At 58.5% G+C, this 14708-nt stretch overlaps 5 protein-coding genes across 5 annotated transcripts; 3 read left to right on the plus strand and 2 right to left on the minus strand.

Annotated features, from left to right (window-relative positions):
* Window positions 1-1467: 1467 nt before the first annotated feature.
* JN550_008102 (uncharacterized protein) lies at window positions 1468-3018 on the plus strand (the record flags this gene model as incomplete). The annotated part of the gene is made up of 2 exons (XM_049320027.1): window positions 1468-1989; window positions 2107-3018. The coding sequence occupies 2 exons, from the start codon at window positions 1468-1470 to the stop codon at window positions 3016-3018; spliced, it is 1434 nt and encodes a 477-aa protein (XP_049169889.1).
* A 1053-nt stretch (window positions 3019-4071) lies between these two features.
* JN550_008103 (uncharacterized protein) lies at window positions 4072-7422 on the minus strand (the record flags this gene model as incomplete). The annotated part of the gene is made up of 2 exons (XM_049320028.1): window positions 4072-7057; window positions 7124-7422. 2 exons carry the CDS (start codon window positions 7420-7422, stop codon window positions 4072-4074), a joined length of 3285 nt encoding a protein of 1094 aa, XP_049169890.1.
* A 1048-nt stretch (window positions 7423-8470) lies between these two features.
* On the plus strand, window positions 8471-9431 carry JN550_008104 (uncharacterized protein; the record flags this gene model as incomplete). The annotated part of the gene is made up of 2 exons (XM_049320029.1): window positions 8471-8476; window positions 8544-9431. 2 exons carry the CDS (start codon window positions 8471-8473, stop codon window positions 9429-9431), a joined length of 894 nt encoding a protein of 297 aa, XP_049169891.1.
* A 2302-nt stretch (window positions 9432-11733) lies between these two features.
* Window positions 11734-12960, plus strand: JN550_008105 (uncharacterized protein; the record flags this gene model as incomplete). The annotated part of the gene is made up of 4 exons (XM_049320030.1): window positions 11734-11811; window positions 11975-12466; window positions 12538-12853; window positions 12914-12960. The coding sequence occupies 4 exons, from the start codon at window positions 11734-11736 to the stop codon at window positions 12958-12960; spliced, it is 933 nt and encodes a 310-aa protein (XP_049169892.1).
* A 668-nt stretch (window positions 12961-13628) lies between these two features.
* Window positions 13629-14387, minus strand: JN550_008106 (uncharacterized protein; the record flags this gene model as incomplete). Its single annotated transcript, XM_049320031.1, has 1 exon — window positions 13629-14387. One exon carries the CDS (start codon window positions 14385-14387, stop codon window positions 13629-13631), a length of 759 nt encoding a protein of 252 aa, XP_049169893.1.
* Between the last annotated feature and the right edge of the window lie 321 nt (window positions 14388-14708).

The raw sequence follows: 14708 nt of genomic DNA on the forward strand, positions 1-14708 counted from the left end.
GTGTCTTTTGGCTTCGGCAACGTTGTGAGCCGTTGGAGTAGTTGGCGCCGCCCGCTCGCCGATCCAACGGCATCGTGTGCTTCCGGACCCACTTTACCACACCAGCGGCGCGGCCCCGTGACGCTAGTGGGCGATGTTCATCTCGGATGGTGTGCGGTTTCTCTTGAATACTTATGCCGAGCAATAACTTGGAGGAGCTTTGAACCTGCAGATCTTGGGCATCCTGAACGAGAGTGCCCCGTCGTTTGAAAGGTGTCACCCACTGCTGTGCGAATTTACAGAATAGCTTGAGGTGGTGACCCTGAGTGCTGTGCGTTGCGGCCTTGCTGTTGTTGGTATAGGAAGCAACAGAGGTGCTATGACGCTGCGGCTGAAGGGTCAAAGACAGAGGCCCGAGTTAACTAGTACCACAGTAATCTTAGACTTACTGCAGGCGGTTAAATAGCACACCCGAGTTGCTGGATAGCGATACACAGGACAACCGAGCTCATACCTGGCCCTCATGAACCACTGCCCTGAACTGTCGACGTCGGATGACCTCACACGGAGATGAAACGGAAGCACGCAGCGCTGGCGGCCGAACAGAGCCCCAGCTCCCAGAGACGGGCGGCTTGCCAACACACCCCTGGCTGTCTACTCTCTTGAAACCTGACGGAGGCATATGAGTCGATTCCCAGCCGCTGTCATTCTCTTGCTCTGGCCCGCCAATCGACGGCGCCCAGTCCGGGGTCGAGCAGGCCCAGAATGGCAGGTTGTGCAGCGCTGGGATTGGCCCGCCTGGAGCCTACCACAGCGCCTTAACCCGCTGGCCGTGCCAGTGGGCCCCGGTCTAGCGCCTGCAGACAGCAGGGGGGAGGCCCTGCAAACCCTGGCTGGTGGTAAGTTAGCGCACTGGGGCGCTGGCTGGCTTGGCTGGAGTCGCTGGACCCTGGCGTCACTGCGTCTGCCAAGAATCTGAGACGCAGGGCATGTCGTCGCAACAAGAAAGTGACGAGACACGACACCACACTCCACGCACGCACACACTCACTCACTCACTCATTCCCGCTCTCTCATCCCACACGTTTCCCCGTGAGCTGACTCAAGCTGCCCTCCAGTCCAGCTATCACCCAACCCAGACCCAGTCAATGGGCAGCCCTTGATCCGCTTGCTGTCTTTGTGTGTTCCTGGAAAGAAACAAGCTTCTCGGCCCAGACCGTCGGGGCTGACTTGTATCGCCACAACCCTGCTTCGTATATCTCACCCTCACGTCGCCTATCGGGTCCAAGATCCCTAACCCATAAGATCACCTTGGGTCGCCCCTCTTCCCGTGTTTCGTCCAATCCTGCCCAAACTGCCACCCACGGCAACAACTGTTTCCCGTGCTTGTCCTGGAAAACCACCCCAAAGGTTACCAGAACACCATTGCACCCTTCGGTTCCAATAACCCAATATCTACACCCTCAAAAAAAAAAAATCATGGTAGCAATGACGGATTCTCCCGCTGCGGCGCCCGCCACGGCCCATGTGCCGAAGACGGACTCTACGACGACGTCAGACGTGCTGCCACCCACCGAGACTACAACGGCCACCACCAATGCCTCGGCCGCTGGAGCTGAAGCTCCCAAGCTCGATACCACAGCCGAGACTGCTGCCCCCGAGGCCAAGCCGCCCACATCACAGACAGAAGTGACACCCACAGCTCCCGTGGCCGCACCGGCGCCGGTGGAGAGCGCCAACTCTGCGAACGGCGCCGGCGCTGCCTCGTCGGCCACCTCGACGACCGTCGGCGGCGGCGGCCTCTCCAAGGATGAGGCGACCACCCTGGAGGACTTCCAGGGCGATGTGCAGACGAACAACAACCTGCCCTCGGAGGAGACCTTGAGGAAACTCGAGAAGTACACGGTCCTCGACGAGAGCGGCAAGTCGCATACCTTCAAGAGCTTATATACCGGCCCCAACGTGGCGCGGCGTGTGCTGATCATCTTTGTGCGCCACTTCTTCTGTGGTGTAAGTCTGCCCCCCCTTCGTGTTCATGTAACTGACTCCGGGAACACCCCGAGAGACAACATGGCAAGAATAGAACAAAATCCGCTGACTGACGCCTCTTTTTTCCCTCTCGCACAGAACTGCCAAGAATACCTGCGCACCCTCTCGGCCGCCATCACGCCCGAGGCGCTGCTGTCTCTGCCGGTGCCGACCTCGATCGCCGTCATCGGCTGCGGCAACCACAAGCTGATCAAGTCGTACCTGGAGGAGACGGGGTGCCCGTTCCCCGTCTACGCCGACAACACGCAGCACCTGTACCGCGAGCTGGGCATGCTGCGGACGCTGGCGGCGGGGGCGCGCCCGGCCTACATGGCGCGCAAGAGCATGGCGCAGACGGTCGTGTCGGGCATCACGCAGGCGCTGCGCCAGGTCAAGTCCGGGCTCGTGCTGCAGATGGGCGACCAGAAGCAGGTCGGCGGCGAGTTCCTCTTCGAGCCCGCCAGCCTCAGCCTCGACACCCCGATCGCCACCCCGCAGGACGAGCGCGCCGCCCCGGCCCCGCTCGACCTCGACGACCGCGCCAACGGCCACGACAGCGAGAAGAGCGAGGACAAGAAGATCACCTGGTGCCACCGCATGCGCAACACGCGCGACCACGTCGAGATCCCCGAGCTCAAGGACGTCCTGGGACTGACGGGCGGCGACGACGACGACGGTGCGGCGGAGGGGGACGCGAGGAAAGCGGCGCCCGGGACGGGGGCGGGCAGGCCGAGCGCCGAGGCCGGCCGGCATCACAAGGACCAGGAGAGGTGGGCCAAGGCGCTGCGGCAGCGCAAGGGCACGGGGCTGAGCATGGCGAGCCAGATGAGCCGCATGAGCCTGGACGCCAAGGCGGCGTCGGTCGCGGCCGGCGGCAAGGAAGAAGGGGGCGTCGTCAAGGAAGAAGGGGGCGTCGTCAAGGAAGAAGGGGGCGTCGTCAAGGAAGAAGGGGGCGTCGTCAAGGAAGAAGGGGGCGTCGTCAAGGAGGGGGTCCAAACGGAGAAGAAGTGAGGGTAATGTGAGGCGACGATGTGCGTATGCGACGAAAATATCATGGGCATGCTCTGTGGATGGAGCGAGTGTGTCAAAACTACGGTGGATAGGGGCGAGGTCAGCATCGGCATTGTGTCTTGTTTTTCTGGCGAAATACCTAGCGATCCTTATACTTTCGCGTCTTTAGATATTCCATCCCATTGGCAATGATACCTATTTTTCGTTCTCATTTGGACCCTGGAAAGGCATCACCTGGGTCGGTCACACGAGAGAGCGAGACCAGGCACACATGAACAAGCAGTGGGGGAAAAAAAAGGAATGAGCCGGCAACATGCAGTAAACGAGTGTGTATTAATGAACGTGTGTGGGTGACGAAAAATAACCATGGTCAATCTATCCACCATCAGCGCGTGTGATGGCGTCTGTACGCGCAAGCACCGGAGCAATCAGTTCAGGCCGGCTGCCGGTTCGGTTTCCGGCAGGAGCTTTGTCCGCCCGTTGCAGGTCGCTCGGTGCAGGAGTAGCAAATAGCTATTGTCCAGTCGCAAGCCGCGGCCGGTGGCGGCGGCAGCAGTAGTTGGTGCCGTACCTCCTCGCAAACACAGCATCTCCTTCTGGGGGTGATACAGCACTGAGTGATCACACTCCCGAGCTCTCCGCATCCGTACGAGCACGAGGTCTATCCTATCCCGTTGGGCGGAAGACCGTTCCTCGAGGGAAGTCCATTTCTCCCGCAAGGGGACGAAGTCTCCGGCTCGGGGTGCACAGCAAAGGCAAAAATTTCGCAGATTGCCCTCCTGACGGGTTCACCGAGCCACCGTACGTCTCCGTCGATGTTTGTGCAAACCGCGGGGTCAGGGGTAAAGTCCAAGTTCGTTGCAGCACCGACCACGATGCCCGACGAGGAGCATCTTGTCTACTTCCGCCTTCCTTTGATGAATTTGGCTGGAGTATGAGTCTTCTCGAAACTGGCCCAAGATAGACTCCAGTCATCCGATTGATGTCCTGGAATGAGTCGACGTAAATTCAACTGACGTACAGAGGGAGCCCACTGTCGAAATCGATAGCCAATCAATCAAATCCACCGCCAATCTGGCTTGCGAAGGCAGTACTGATGGACTTCTCGTCATCATCGTAGCGACGTCCGTAGCCGTTGGAGTAACCGGGTCGGCCGGAGTTCTCAACGTACTGCTTGAGGCGATCAGAATGAGTGAAGGAGGTAGGCCGGGCCCGAAGTGCGTCCTGAAGACCAGAGCCCAGACTAACGCCGCCCTGGCCAACACCCTTGGCACCAATCACGCTGGCACTGGCATCAGTGTACTCAGAGGTGGCAACGCTTTCGCCAGCAATGCTCTCGGTGCCGCGACCGCCTCTCTTACCTCCGATCCGGCTGCTCGAAGCGTTGAATCCAGGAAGACCAGGCCATTGCTCGGGGTTGAAGGACGAGAACATCTGCGGGAATGCGGTGTTACCGAGGCCGGCGCCTCCCAAGGTAGAGCTGTGGATGCTCGAAACATCGTCGGGGATGAAAGACATCATCGAGCCAGAGTCAAAGTCCTGCACAGAGGAAGGCCCATTGAAGCCGGGCCCAGAACGGCCGTTGGCGAAGCCGCTGGAACCGGATCCGTACGAAGCCTGGTGAGGTCGCTGGCGGAACGTGTTCTTGGGCTTGCTGAACTGAAGGAGGGAGGTCTGCAGGTTGGTCAGGGGTCCCTCTACCAAGCACTTCTGCTCCTTGAAGTGGACAAGGAGGTGATGCCACAGCTCATGTTTTGCCAGAACCTTTGGATTGCCGATAATGACAAGACCATACTTGGCACGCGTGAGTCCGACATTGAGACGACGAGGGTCTGACAGGAAACCGATGCCCTGGTTGTCGTTGGACCGCACGCAAGACAAGACAATGAAGTCCTTCTCACGACCCTGGAACGCATCGACGGATGCAACCTCGACCTCCTTGTAGGCATCTTTCTTGAAAGTTCCGGTATTCTGCATGGTTTGCACAATGTAACTGCGTTGACCCTCGTACGGAGTGATAACTCCAATGTCGGATGGGCGGACGCCCGCCTTAAAGAAGCGCGTCACAACCTTTTCCACGTTCGACGCCTCGGTTCGGTTGAGGTACGATGTGCCGGAAGCTGAGATCTCCTCATTGCCCAAGTTCGACCACATCATCATCGGCATCTCTGCGACCGGCCAGGGGAAGTCCACGTCCTTGCGAATCCTGCTCGGGGCAGACACGCCGTTCTGCAGGGAGCCCTCGTAAAACATGTTGGAGGGGAACTGCGAAAGACAAGGGTGCATACGGTACTGGATGTTGAGACGGATAGGCGTGAAGCCAAGTCTCACAAGACGTTCGAAAAGAGACTGGTTAAGTCCGGCCTTGGCAGCCTTCTTGTTCATGATGACGGGGCCCAATTGTTTGTGATCGCCGACCAACACAACTTGCTTGCATCCCAGGACCAGAGGAATCATGCACTCGGGCTCTGCAGACTGGGTCGACTCGTCGATCAAGACATTACGGAACTTCATCTTCTGGAGACGGGGATCTCCAGCACCGACACAGGTGCAGCAAACGACATCGGCATTGCTCAGAATCTCGCGCTCGGCGGCGCGGGTCAGCTGTTTGAATTTCTTCTCATCCTGGCTCGAGAGCTCTCCAGCGGCGGCCTTGAGCTGCGTGAGCTTCATCAGCTCTGGGTTGGAGTCCAACATGCGGACCTGCTCATGGAGGGCAAGGAAGCTGACGGAGGACTCGACATCCTCACGGGATTTGGCGGTCAATCGCACCACCTTGAGACCGGTAAGGTTGATGCGCTCGCAGAGCTGGTCAACAGCAACGTTGGAAGGCGCGCAGACGAGGACCTGGCCGTTGTTCATCTTGGCCAAATGGTAAATGATGGTAGCGGAGGTAACGGTCTTTCCAGTACCGGGCGGGCCCTGAATCAGACTCAGGGGTGTCGACAGGACATTCTTAATGGCGCTGATCTGGCTGCCGTTCAGCTCCGGAAGACCGGGGACGCTGAACTTCTTAGGCAGGTTGGTCTTCATGGGGGCGACGGCAACTTCGTGGCCGAGCAGCTTGTGGAAGATGTAGCCAGACACGCTCATCTCGTCAACGGCGAAGGTCTTCATGGCGGCCTGCATGCGGTCGTACGAGGTGGCCTTCCAGACGTAGTCGGCGGCGAAGTTGTGAGTGCATTCGGTTGGGACCGACTTGTCGTTGCCCGTCTTGCGCAGTTCCAGAGTGACCTCGTCCGACTGGTTGTTAGGAATCTTAATCACATAACCAACACCTTCCCAGGGAGCGCGAAGCTCTCCCTTGTACTTGAGTCGCATCTCGTCACCAACGGCGAGCTTCACATCGCCAGACTCAAGCTTGGGGAACGTAAAACTGGCCAAGTGCTTGTTATTCAACCCCAAATCCCAGCGAACGACCAAGCCATCCTCAGACTGGGCCTCCTTGAGCTTCTTGTCGTAGTCGGACTCCATCTTGACGAGGGGACCAAAGATGTTCTGGTATTGGAAGGGGTCCTCGTACTTGAGAAGGACAGGGTGGGGATCGTCGTCGACGCTGGCCGCCTTCTCCAGGTCAGCCACGGTGGCCGAGGCGTTGTCCTTCCACATCTCCTCGAGCCGGGCGATCATGGGCGGGGTCAAGTGTCGAGCACGGAGCTGCTCGTTGTCGCTCGGGGGTGACACAAGCCAGGGGAGAAAGCCGCGGTCCTCAATGAGAGGCTGCCAGCGGGAGATGTCCCAGCTCATGTCCTTGGTCGAGGTGGAAGCGGCGCAGGGCTGTCGGCACAGCAGAACGACGACGGTGTCGGACTTGGCGGGGATGAAACCGAGGAGGAAGACGTTCTTTGTGCCGCAGTTGTAGCACTCGAGAATGGTGTCGCCGAGGGCGGATTCGGGGTGGAGCTGGACCTCCTTGTGTCGGGCGCGGACCAGATGGTTGACGATGTGCGAAGAGCTAGCATTGCCACGGGCGCTGCAGAACCACTTGTTGCAAGCGAGACACTTGACGACAGAGCCGGGAGAGTGAATACCGCAGTAGCTACAGGGGGGTGTCAGTATACACACAGAAGAGGATGAAGAGGGGGTAAATTATCGAGGCACGTACGCGCAGGCGTGGGCGGGCAGGTCCTTCTCCTCCTCAGGGTTGTTCCTGAGGCTCATATCCTTCATGGCGCCCACGGGGACGCTGGCCATGCTCATGTCATCGTCGTCGTAGGCGGCCTCGGTGCCGTTGTCATCGTCGTCGCGACGGCGGGCGGCTCCTAGGCCCTTGCGGCCGGGGTACTTGCCGTACAGCAGGCTCTCATCGTGGTCGAGGGCTGACAGATCATCGTCGCCAGCATTGATGGCAGCGGCCGAGTCGGAAATCAGGTGGTTGCCGACGTGGGTAAAAGCACCCTCCATTGCTGGGCCTGAGCCTGGGCCGGGGCCGGGGGCGAAGTTGGGGAGTCGACCGCGGGTAGATGCTACCTTCTGCCGGGGATAGTTAGTCGCCATGACCAGCCCAAGCGCACAACATGGCAAAGGAAGAAAAAGAACGGGGGGGAGACTTTGAATCGTGGTGTAGAGCAGGTGTAGAGGCGTGGGTGAGACAAACCTCGCAGGTCGGCGGCGCCAGAGGCTGGTCTCCGAGAATTTGGACCGGTCAGGCCTGGGTCTGGATCGGCGTAAGGAATGGGTTGGTGGTTGCGGGAGAGCAGAAAATCGGGCGATCACATTGCCGTGCCGCCAAGTCGTAAGGGAGGAAGGACGTCGCAGGTGGCAGGCCTTTCACGCGATCGCGAGGAGCGCAAGCGGTGACGGGAGAAAGGCGCAGTGCAGAGACAGCCGGCGTGTCTGGGGCGGAGAGAAGGGAAGACGAGGTGAGGTGAGGTGAGGTGAGGTGAGGTGAGGTGAGGTGAGGTGAGGTGAGGTGGGATTTTGGGGCAAAATGGAAATGCGCTTCTGACGAAGTTTAGGTGCGTCCGGTCCGTCGATGGAGTGCGGCAAGGCCACGGCCCAGCACAACCCAAGAACTAATACCTAAGTTAAGTACTGTAAGTACTCAAGGTGGGCTGCTGCAGCACCTGCTGGACCGCTACAATAGCGGGCCCAAACCACCACAGCGAACCCCCCCAAGGGGCCCCCCGATAAGGGGCGATAGCGCGGGTAGCGGACTTTCCAAGCCCCGATAAGGCCCAGGCACAGTAGGATTTGCGCCCCATCCCTGTCCATGGAGGGAGAAGGGGAGAAGAAAAAAAAAGTTCCCAGGCAAAGCTCCCAGAGGGGCACCACTACCGTCCGATAACGCGCTTATCGGTCTATCAGATCTCCAGCGACAGCACTTTTTTCTTTCTCCAGCGCCGCAGCGAAGCACCAGCTGGATATAGAGCACCATTGACACCGCCCACCAACACTTGACGGACAGACACATTCGCCCAGCCCACAGTTCTTGTTCGTCAATACCGCAATCATGATTGTAAGCAGAAGAACTCATATTCGCACCGTCCGCCTCTGGTTCATAGCTAACCCCGGACGTCTTACAGCGCAAACAAGCCCGTCAGAGGCGCGACTACCTCTACCGGCGCGCCATGCTGCTGCGCGATGCCGAGATCAGCGAGAAGAGGGCCAAGCTGAGAGCCTCCCTGGCCACTGGCAAGTCGCTCGACCCGACCATCGCAAACGACAAGGAGCTCCGCAAGGACTATGCCTACGACGAGTCGCGCGACAAGACCACCGCCGAGGAGCTCGACCTGGACGACGAGTACTCGCAGCTGTCTGGCGTCGTCGACCCGAGAGTCCTGGTCACGACCAGTAGAGATCCCTCGGCTCGACTGGCTGCCTTTGCCAAGGAGATCAGATTGCTGCTGCCCACCGCCGTCCGCCTCAACCGTGGAAACCTGATCCTCCCCGACCTGATCAGGTCCGCTCAGTCTGCCGGCCTGTCCGACGTTATCCTGCTGCACGAGCACCGTGGAACGCCCACCGCCCTGACCCTGAGCCACTTCCCTCACGGGCCTACCATCAGCTTCTCGCTGCACAATGTCGTCCTGCGCCACGATATCCCCAACTCCATCCGCGGCACCGTCTCCGAGTCGTATCCCCACCTCATCTTCGACGGCTTCACCTCCAAGCTGGGTCTGAGAATCGTCAAGATCCTGAAGCACATCTTCCCGCCCCGGGACCCGCTCACGAGCAAGACCAAGCTCGGCAGCCGCATAGTGACTTTCAAGAATATTGACGACACCATCGAGGTCCGCCACCACGTCTTTGTCCGTACCGGTCACCAGAGCGTCGAACTCTCCGAGGTCGGCCCACGCATGTCCATGCGTGTGTTTGAGATTCGCAGCGGAACGCTGGAAAACAAGGACGGCGACGTCGAATGGCACCTCAACCAGTACACCAGAACTAGCCGCAAGAAGGATTACTTATAAGCGAATGTCGGACCCCGTCTTTCCGGCTGACGAGTTGGATCCGCGTATCGCTCTGTTTCTGATACTAAAGAAATATGTGATTGACGGACGAATGGTGAAATTCGTGACGAACCCAGGCATACCTCCACACGATGGAGTAGCAGCCCTGGATACCGGGCTCAAGGTGTCCACTGACGTAACGACCCCCTAGAGCACGCAGCAATTCGGCGAGCGTCCAGTCCCATAGGCAATTTGCCATGTTGAAGGGGTCATCCGGTGACGGCTATCACCATGGAAAGAAGTAGGAGGACGAGGAGGATGAGGAGAAGCGGTGTGCTGTGCTAGATGCATCCTGGTACACAGCATGCCACGGTCAGAAATCTAAGCTGATATATAAGATCTGACCTGGGGCCTTGATTTACCATGTCGACCGGATGAACATGGAATTCGCCCGACAGAGAAAACATTCTCGTCGAATCTAAAAGAGAATTACGAGGAGTGAAAAGGGCGCAGAGGGTCAAACTGTCTTATCGCGAAACATTCGAAAGAGGCTCTTCCAGAGGGCCCAAATCGACCTTCTGTCGACAACTACAATGATAGCCAAGTCGGGAATACTGGACCTGGGCCTGGAGACATTAGGCGTGGGAGAACAGGTCAGGCCGCTCCGCTCGCACCTTACGAGACGCTCTGGGATATTCGTGAGGCACCCGCAGTCGCGTGAGGGTATCAATATCACTAGGTAGACAGCTACAGAATCAATGAATCCAACAAGAGTAATTTTTCCAGTTCGATTCCCGATACCCAGGTTCAGACTGTTATGGGCATGGTCACAGGTTCCGGCCAACACACATCCAACCAGAATGATGAATGTTCAGGTCGACACTATTCAGTAGTCCTTCGAATTGTTGCCGCCTTTTCAGGCAACAGTGAAGGGCAGATATTGCCCAATGAGACTCAAGCACAGCGTACTTGTACTGATCTGATGGTTCAAACTGTAGCATATGGGTGCCTGGCTAGGACCTCAGGAACTGGAGGGGTGAAGGCCAGCCGGAAGCCGAACCTCCTAACAATACTGCTTTTGCCAGTAGAAAGGCGAACTATAAGTGTGACTGGCAAGTATGGACGTGGTGGAATGCGAAAACGAGTCGGAAGTGGATCCTTGGCGCTCTGCTTCAGCATCGCTCAACTCGTCGGTCTTTCCAGCAGTAATACAGAACTCCTGCGGCGAAAAGGCGACGACGCCGCTCTGGTGTCTCGTAAGGCTAGCTGGGCGTTCACACAGCCACCAACGGTGACGACTGAAAGGCAAACGCTACGAGTAGACACAGCCAATCCCGGGCCTGGGCTATGCTTATTTTTGGCTACAGCGATCGCTTGAATCTCGGCGCCCGCTGCGGTTCCTGATCGGCACAGCACCTGCATGGCCATTTTCGCGGCGGCTCAAGACTGTCCGCGGATTCCACCTGCTGCGGCGCCCTACCCTGCCAGCCTGCCGCCAGCCAGCTAAGTTAGTTGCCTGCTGGAACTGGTAGTTCAAGTGTGTGCGTACAGCAGGAAAAGCTGTGTTGTACCTTGGCCACCCGACTCTTCTGACCCCAAGCTACGTTAGCCACCGCAGTCGACAGTACCCAGCGCTACGCCCCAGTTGGGAACGGGCGACTCGGAGAGAGAAAACAGACTTTTAAGTAGAACGGCATTGCCTCATCATCAATCAGATGTGAGTGTGTGAATTTCTCCGAATTGTTCTGTCATTCTCACTCAGTCATTCCCAATTGCCCCTCCCCCTGCTCCCCCTTGGTCCATTGGGTTGCCATATACGGAGAACCAACATACCTGCATTTTCTGCTGTGTACACGGCGGGCCCCATTAGAGAAGAAGGAAACAAGTTTCAAGTAGACAGAAGAAAACGACGGGGTTGTTTCTGTCGCCCTGCCGCTAGGAAACGAGACGTCATTTCCTTCTGGGCCCCCCAGACCCGGGTCTATCCAATCTATCCAATCCGTCCAATCCATACCAGTGCTGGTACCGTAGCGGCCGAGCTCAGGGCAGGCTGCCAAGCAGAGCAGAGCAGAGCGGCGGGCAGCTTCCTCATTCATTCCCGTCAGCATCAGCCAACGGAATTCTCTGAAGGGCTGATCATCGCCTTCATCTCCCGGCCTGCCACCACTCTCGCATTCTCCCGCACAGACTCCCGGGCGCGCAACCCGCTATTCTGCCTCTTGCAATTTCCTGCGACGAAACTCTTCAGCAGTTGACATCATTTGCTCCCAGTAAACAACCACTGAGAACACGACGCCGCAGACAGACAGGCAGCTAAGACATCATGTCGTACGGCAATCAGTACCAGAGCAATCCCTACGGGGACGCCGAGCAGGGCGGCTACAACAACTACGGTGGTCAGGTAAGCAGCGCGGGACCTTGACGTCGACGTCCGTTGTTGCGGGCCAGTTGCAGTTGGGCGAAAACATGCGCTGCAGCTGATGGCCGCCGACGACGACGGACGACGATGACACCAGAAAAATGGCCGTGGGAAAGGAAACCTAGCTGACAGTCTACGACCCCAGGCTACCGAGATGCAGTCGTACCCTCAGCAACAGACCTCCGACACCCTCTCGCAACAAGACTTCCTGCAGCGCGTCGGCCAGCTGCGCGAGCAGGTCGGCACCATCACCACCAATGTCCAGGCAATCGCTTCGCTGCACCAGCGGGCCCTGGCCGAGTCCGACGGCGGCCTCTCGTCCCAGCAGCTGGAGCGCATCATCTCCGAGACCCAGGCCCTGAACGCCGGCATCCGCGACCAGCTGGCCTTCCTCAACTCGGACGCCAACCGCACCACCGACGGCAGCAAGAGCATGAAGCGGCAGCAGGTCAACACCATCAAGGCCAACTTCGAGCGCGAGCTTCGCAGCTACCAGCAGGAGGAGAACAGCTACCAGCAGCGCTACCGCGACCAGATCGCCCGTCAGTACCGTATCGTGAACCCTGACGCAACCGAGGATGAGGTCCGCCAGGCCACCGAGGCCGACTGGGGCAACGAGGGTGTTTTCCAGACTGCTGTATGTTGCCCGCCGTCATCCCATCTGCTGAAATACCCTTCGTCCTGACCCTATACTGATCATCCTCGCAGCTGCGTACCAACCGTACCGGACAGGCTACTTCGGTCTTGGGGAACGTCCGCGCCCGTCACAACGAGCTCCAGCGCATCGAGCGCACTCTTATTGAGCTGTCGGCCATGTTCCAGGATCTGGCCATGCTCGTGGAGCAGCAAGAGGTTGCCGTGGTGGCCGCCGAGCAGAACGCAGAGAACACCACCAAGTACACCGAGGAGGGCAATATGCACGTAGGAAAGGGTATCAAGAGCGCTCGCAACCGCCGTAAGCTCAAGTGGTGGTGCCTCCTCATCACCATCCTCATCATTATCATCGCCGTCGGTGTTGGTGCCGGTATGTACCCCTCACCTCACATTCGTTGACTTAGCATAAATGCTTATATTGTGTCTGCAGGTGTGGCTTGCTCAAACGGACTCTGTGGCGGAAACAAGAAGCAATGATTTCACCCATCGTGAGATGGGTTCGCGATGATACCACGCCACCGTTCTCGGCCTTCCGTGAGCAGAGGATGAATGCTCGTGTCCCTCTATGGAGATGCAGGCCATGGGGTGGGCGACGAGAAGAAAAGAAAAACAGCAACGACCAGGTTGTGACACCCATTTGAACTTGGATGTCATCTTGCACTACTAGACTCACCTTAATTCTTGGCAACACCGTCACGGCATCTGATACAACATGAACGGATAGGAGCCTCTAATGCATTATTCTTTTGTACGTATAGTACCTTTTTTGTTTTCCTTTCTTGAGGAGGGGCAGGGACGCCCTGGGGCCGGGTATGATGAAATTTGGATGTCCAAGGAGGGTATTGACCCCCGTGTCCCTTTGGAGCTACGCGAAACTGTAGATAGTGAAAATTGATTCATCATTGCATGGACGTCAGTTTACACGCTGTCGGGGAAGGTTTACATCCGTGATCTCAGGCCATGTTTCTATAGCCACGTCCTGTCCGCGAGGAACTACTCGCCTGTATCCGCCGAATAGGCCTTGTACCAGTACTGGTAGATGTATCATATCAACATATAGTTGATCCAGCACCCTCATCCAAGGCCCTCCTCCGTACAGCTGTGCCCGTTTCCCTCTTCCACACCCTCCCACCTCATCGTGCGTCTCACCGTCCTGCGATCTCCAGGTTCCAAAACCTGACCTCCAGCCCTCCCCCTTCGCCCGCCCGGCCCTCGGGATCCGGCCTCGCCGCAAAAGCGCCGACCCACGCCGCGCTCTCGTCGCCCTCCGCCACCACGCGGTCCTCGGCGTCGAGGAACACCCACGGCACCTTGCGGATCAGCGTCTTGTGCTCGCCCCCCTCCTCCCCCTCCGCGCCGTCTGCGCCGCCGCGCTGCCGCACGTGGTGGACCAGCAGCGCGTTCTTGGCGCGCTCCAGCTCGATCGTCACCGCGACCTCGCGGCCCAGCCCGGCTCCGGCACCCTCGGCGTCCGGCAGCGCCCCGAGGCTCCAGTCGCACCAGCCGCCGGCCGTCTTGGTGACGACGCTGAGCCAGACGGCGCCGTCCTTGGCCTCGAGGCCGGCCTTGACCCAGGCGCTGTGGCGGCCGACCTGGCCCGGGCGGCCGTCGGCGTCAGAGGACGAAGCGCCCAGGAGCAGGGCCAGGCCCGCGTGGTCGTACTGCAGCGCGGGCGTGTACGCGAAGGACACGCGGGCCCGGGTAAAGGCGGCCAGCGGCCGGGCCGGGGCGCCGAGCACCGCTGGCGCCGTGAAGATGTAGCGCGGGGCCGGCACGGGCGAGGCGTGGATGTCTGTCTTGGAGGGGGCGGTGAGGGTGAAGGCGGCTGGGTCGAAGGGGGTTGATGAGGTGGAGGGGGGAGAGGGCTGGTTTATGTGTATAAACCCCGGCGCTGCGGACGACATCTTATGATTGGGGCCTGGAAAGAAGGAAGATGTGTTGTGTGTTACTGGTGTTGGTGTTCTGGGTGTCGCGCTGTGAATTGACTTGTTTGCTCGGGTAGGTGTTCAACGGGGAGTTTCAGTTGGTCAGTCAATCCAAGCAATGGATGGAACTTCTGTTGCCTTTTGTTAATTATCTTTGTATTTGTATGCTATAGGCCCTGTTGTTACATAAAAGGGTGATCTGGCATGATGATTAATACCGGTTGTAGTAGAACCTTCTTGCGGGGCATCAAAGAGCCAAGTCTGGAGTTAGCCATTGACAGCCCCTCATGCAGCTATTTT

This window comes from Neoarthrinium moseri (assembly GCF_022829205.1).
Source record: "Neoarthrinium moseri strain CBS 164.80 chromosome Unknown scaffold33_Wmoseri_CBS_16480, whole genome shotgun sequence".
In the NCBI taxonomy this organism is placed as follows: Eukaryota; Fungi; Ascomycota; class Sordariomycetes; order Amphisphaeriales; family Apiosporaceae; genus Neoarthrinium; species Neoarthrinium moseri.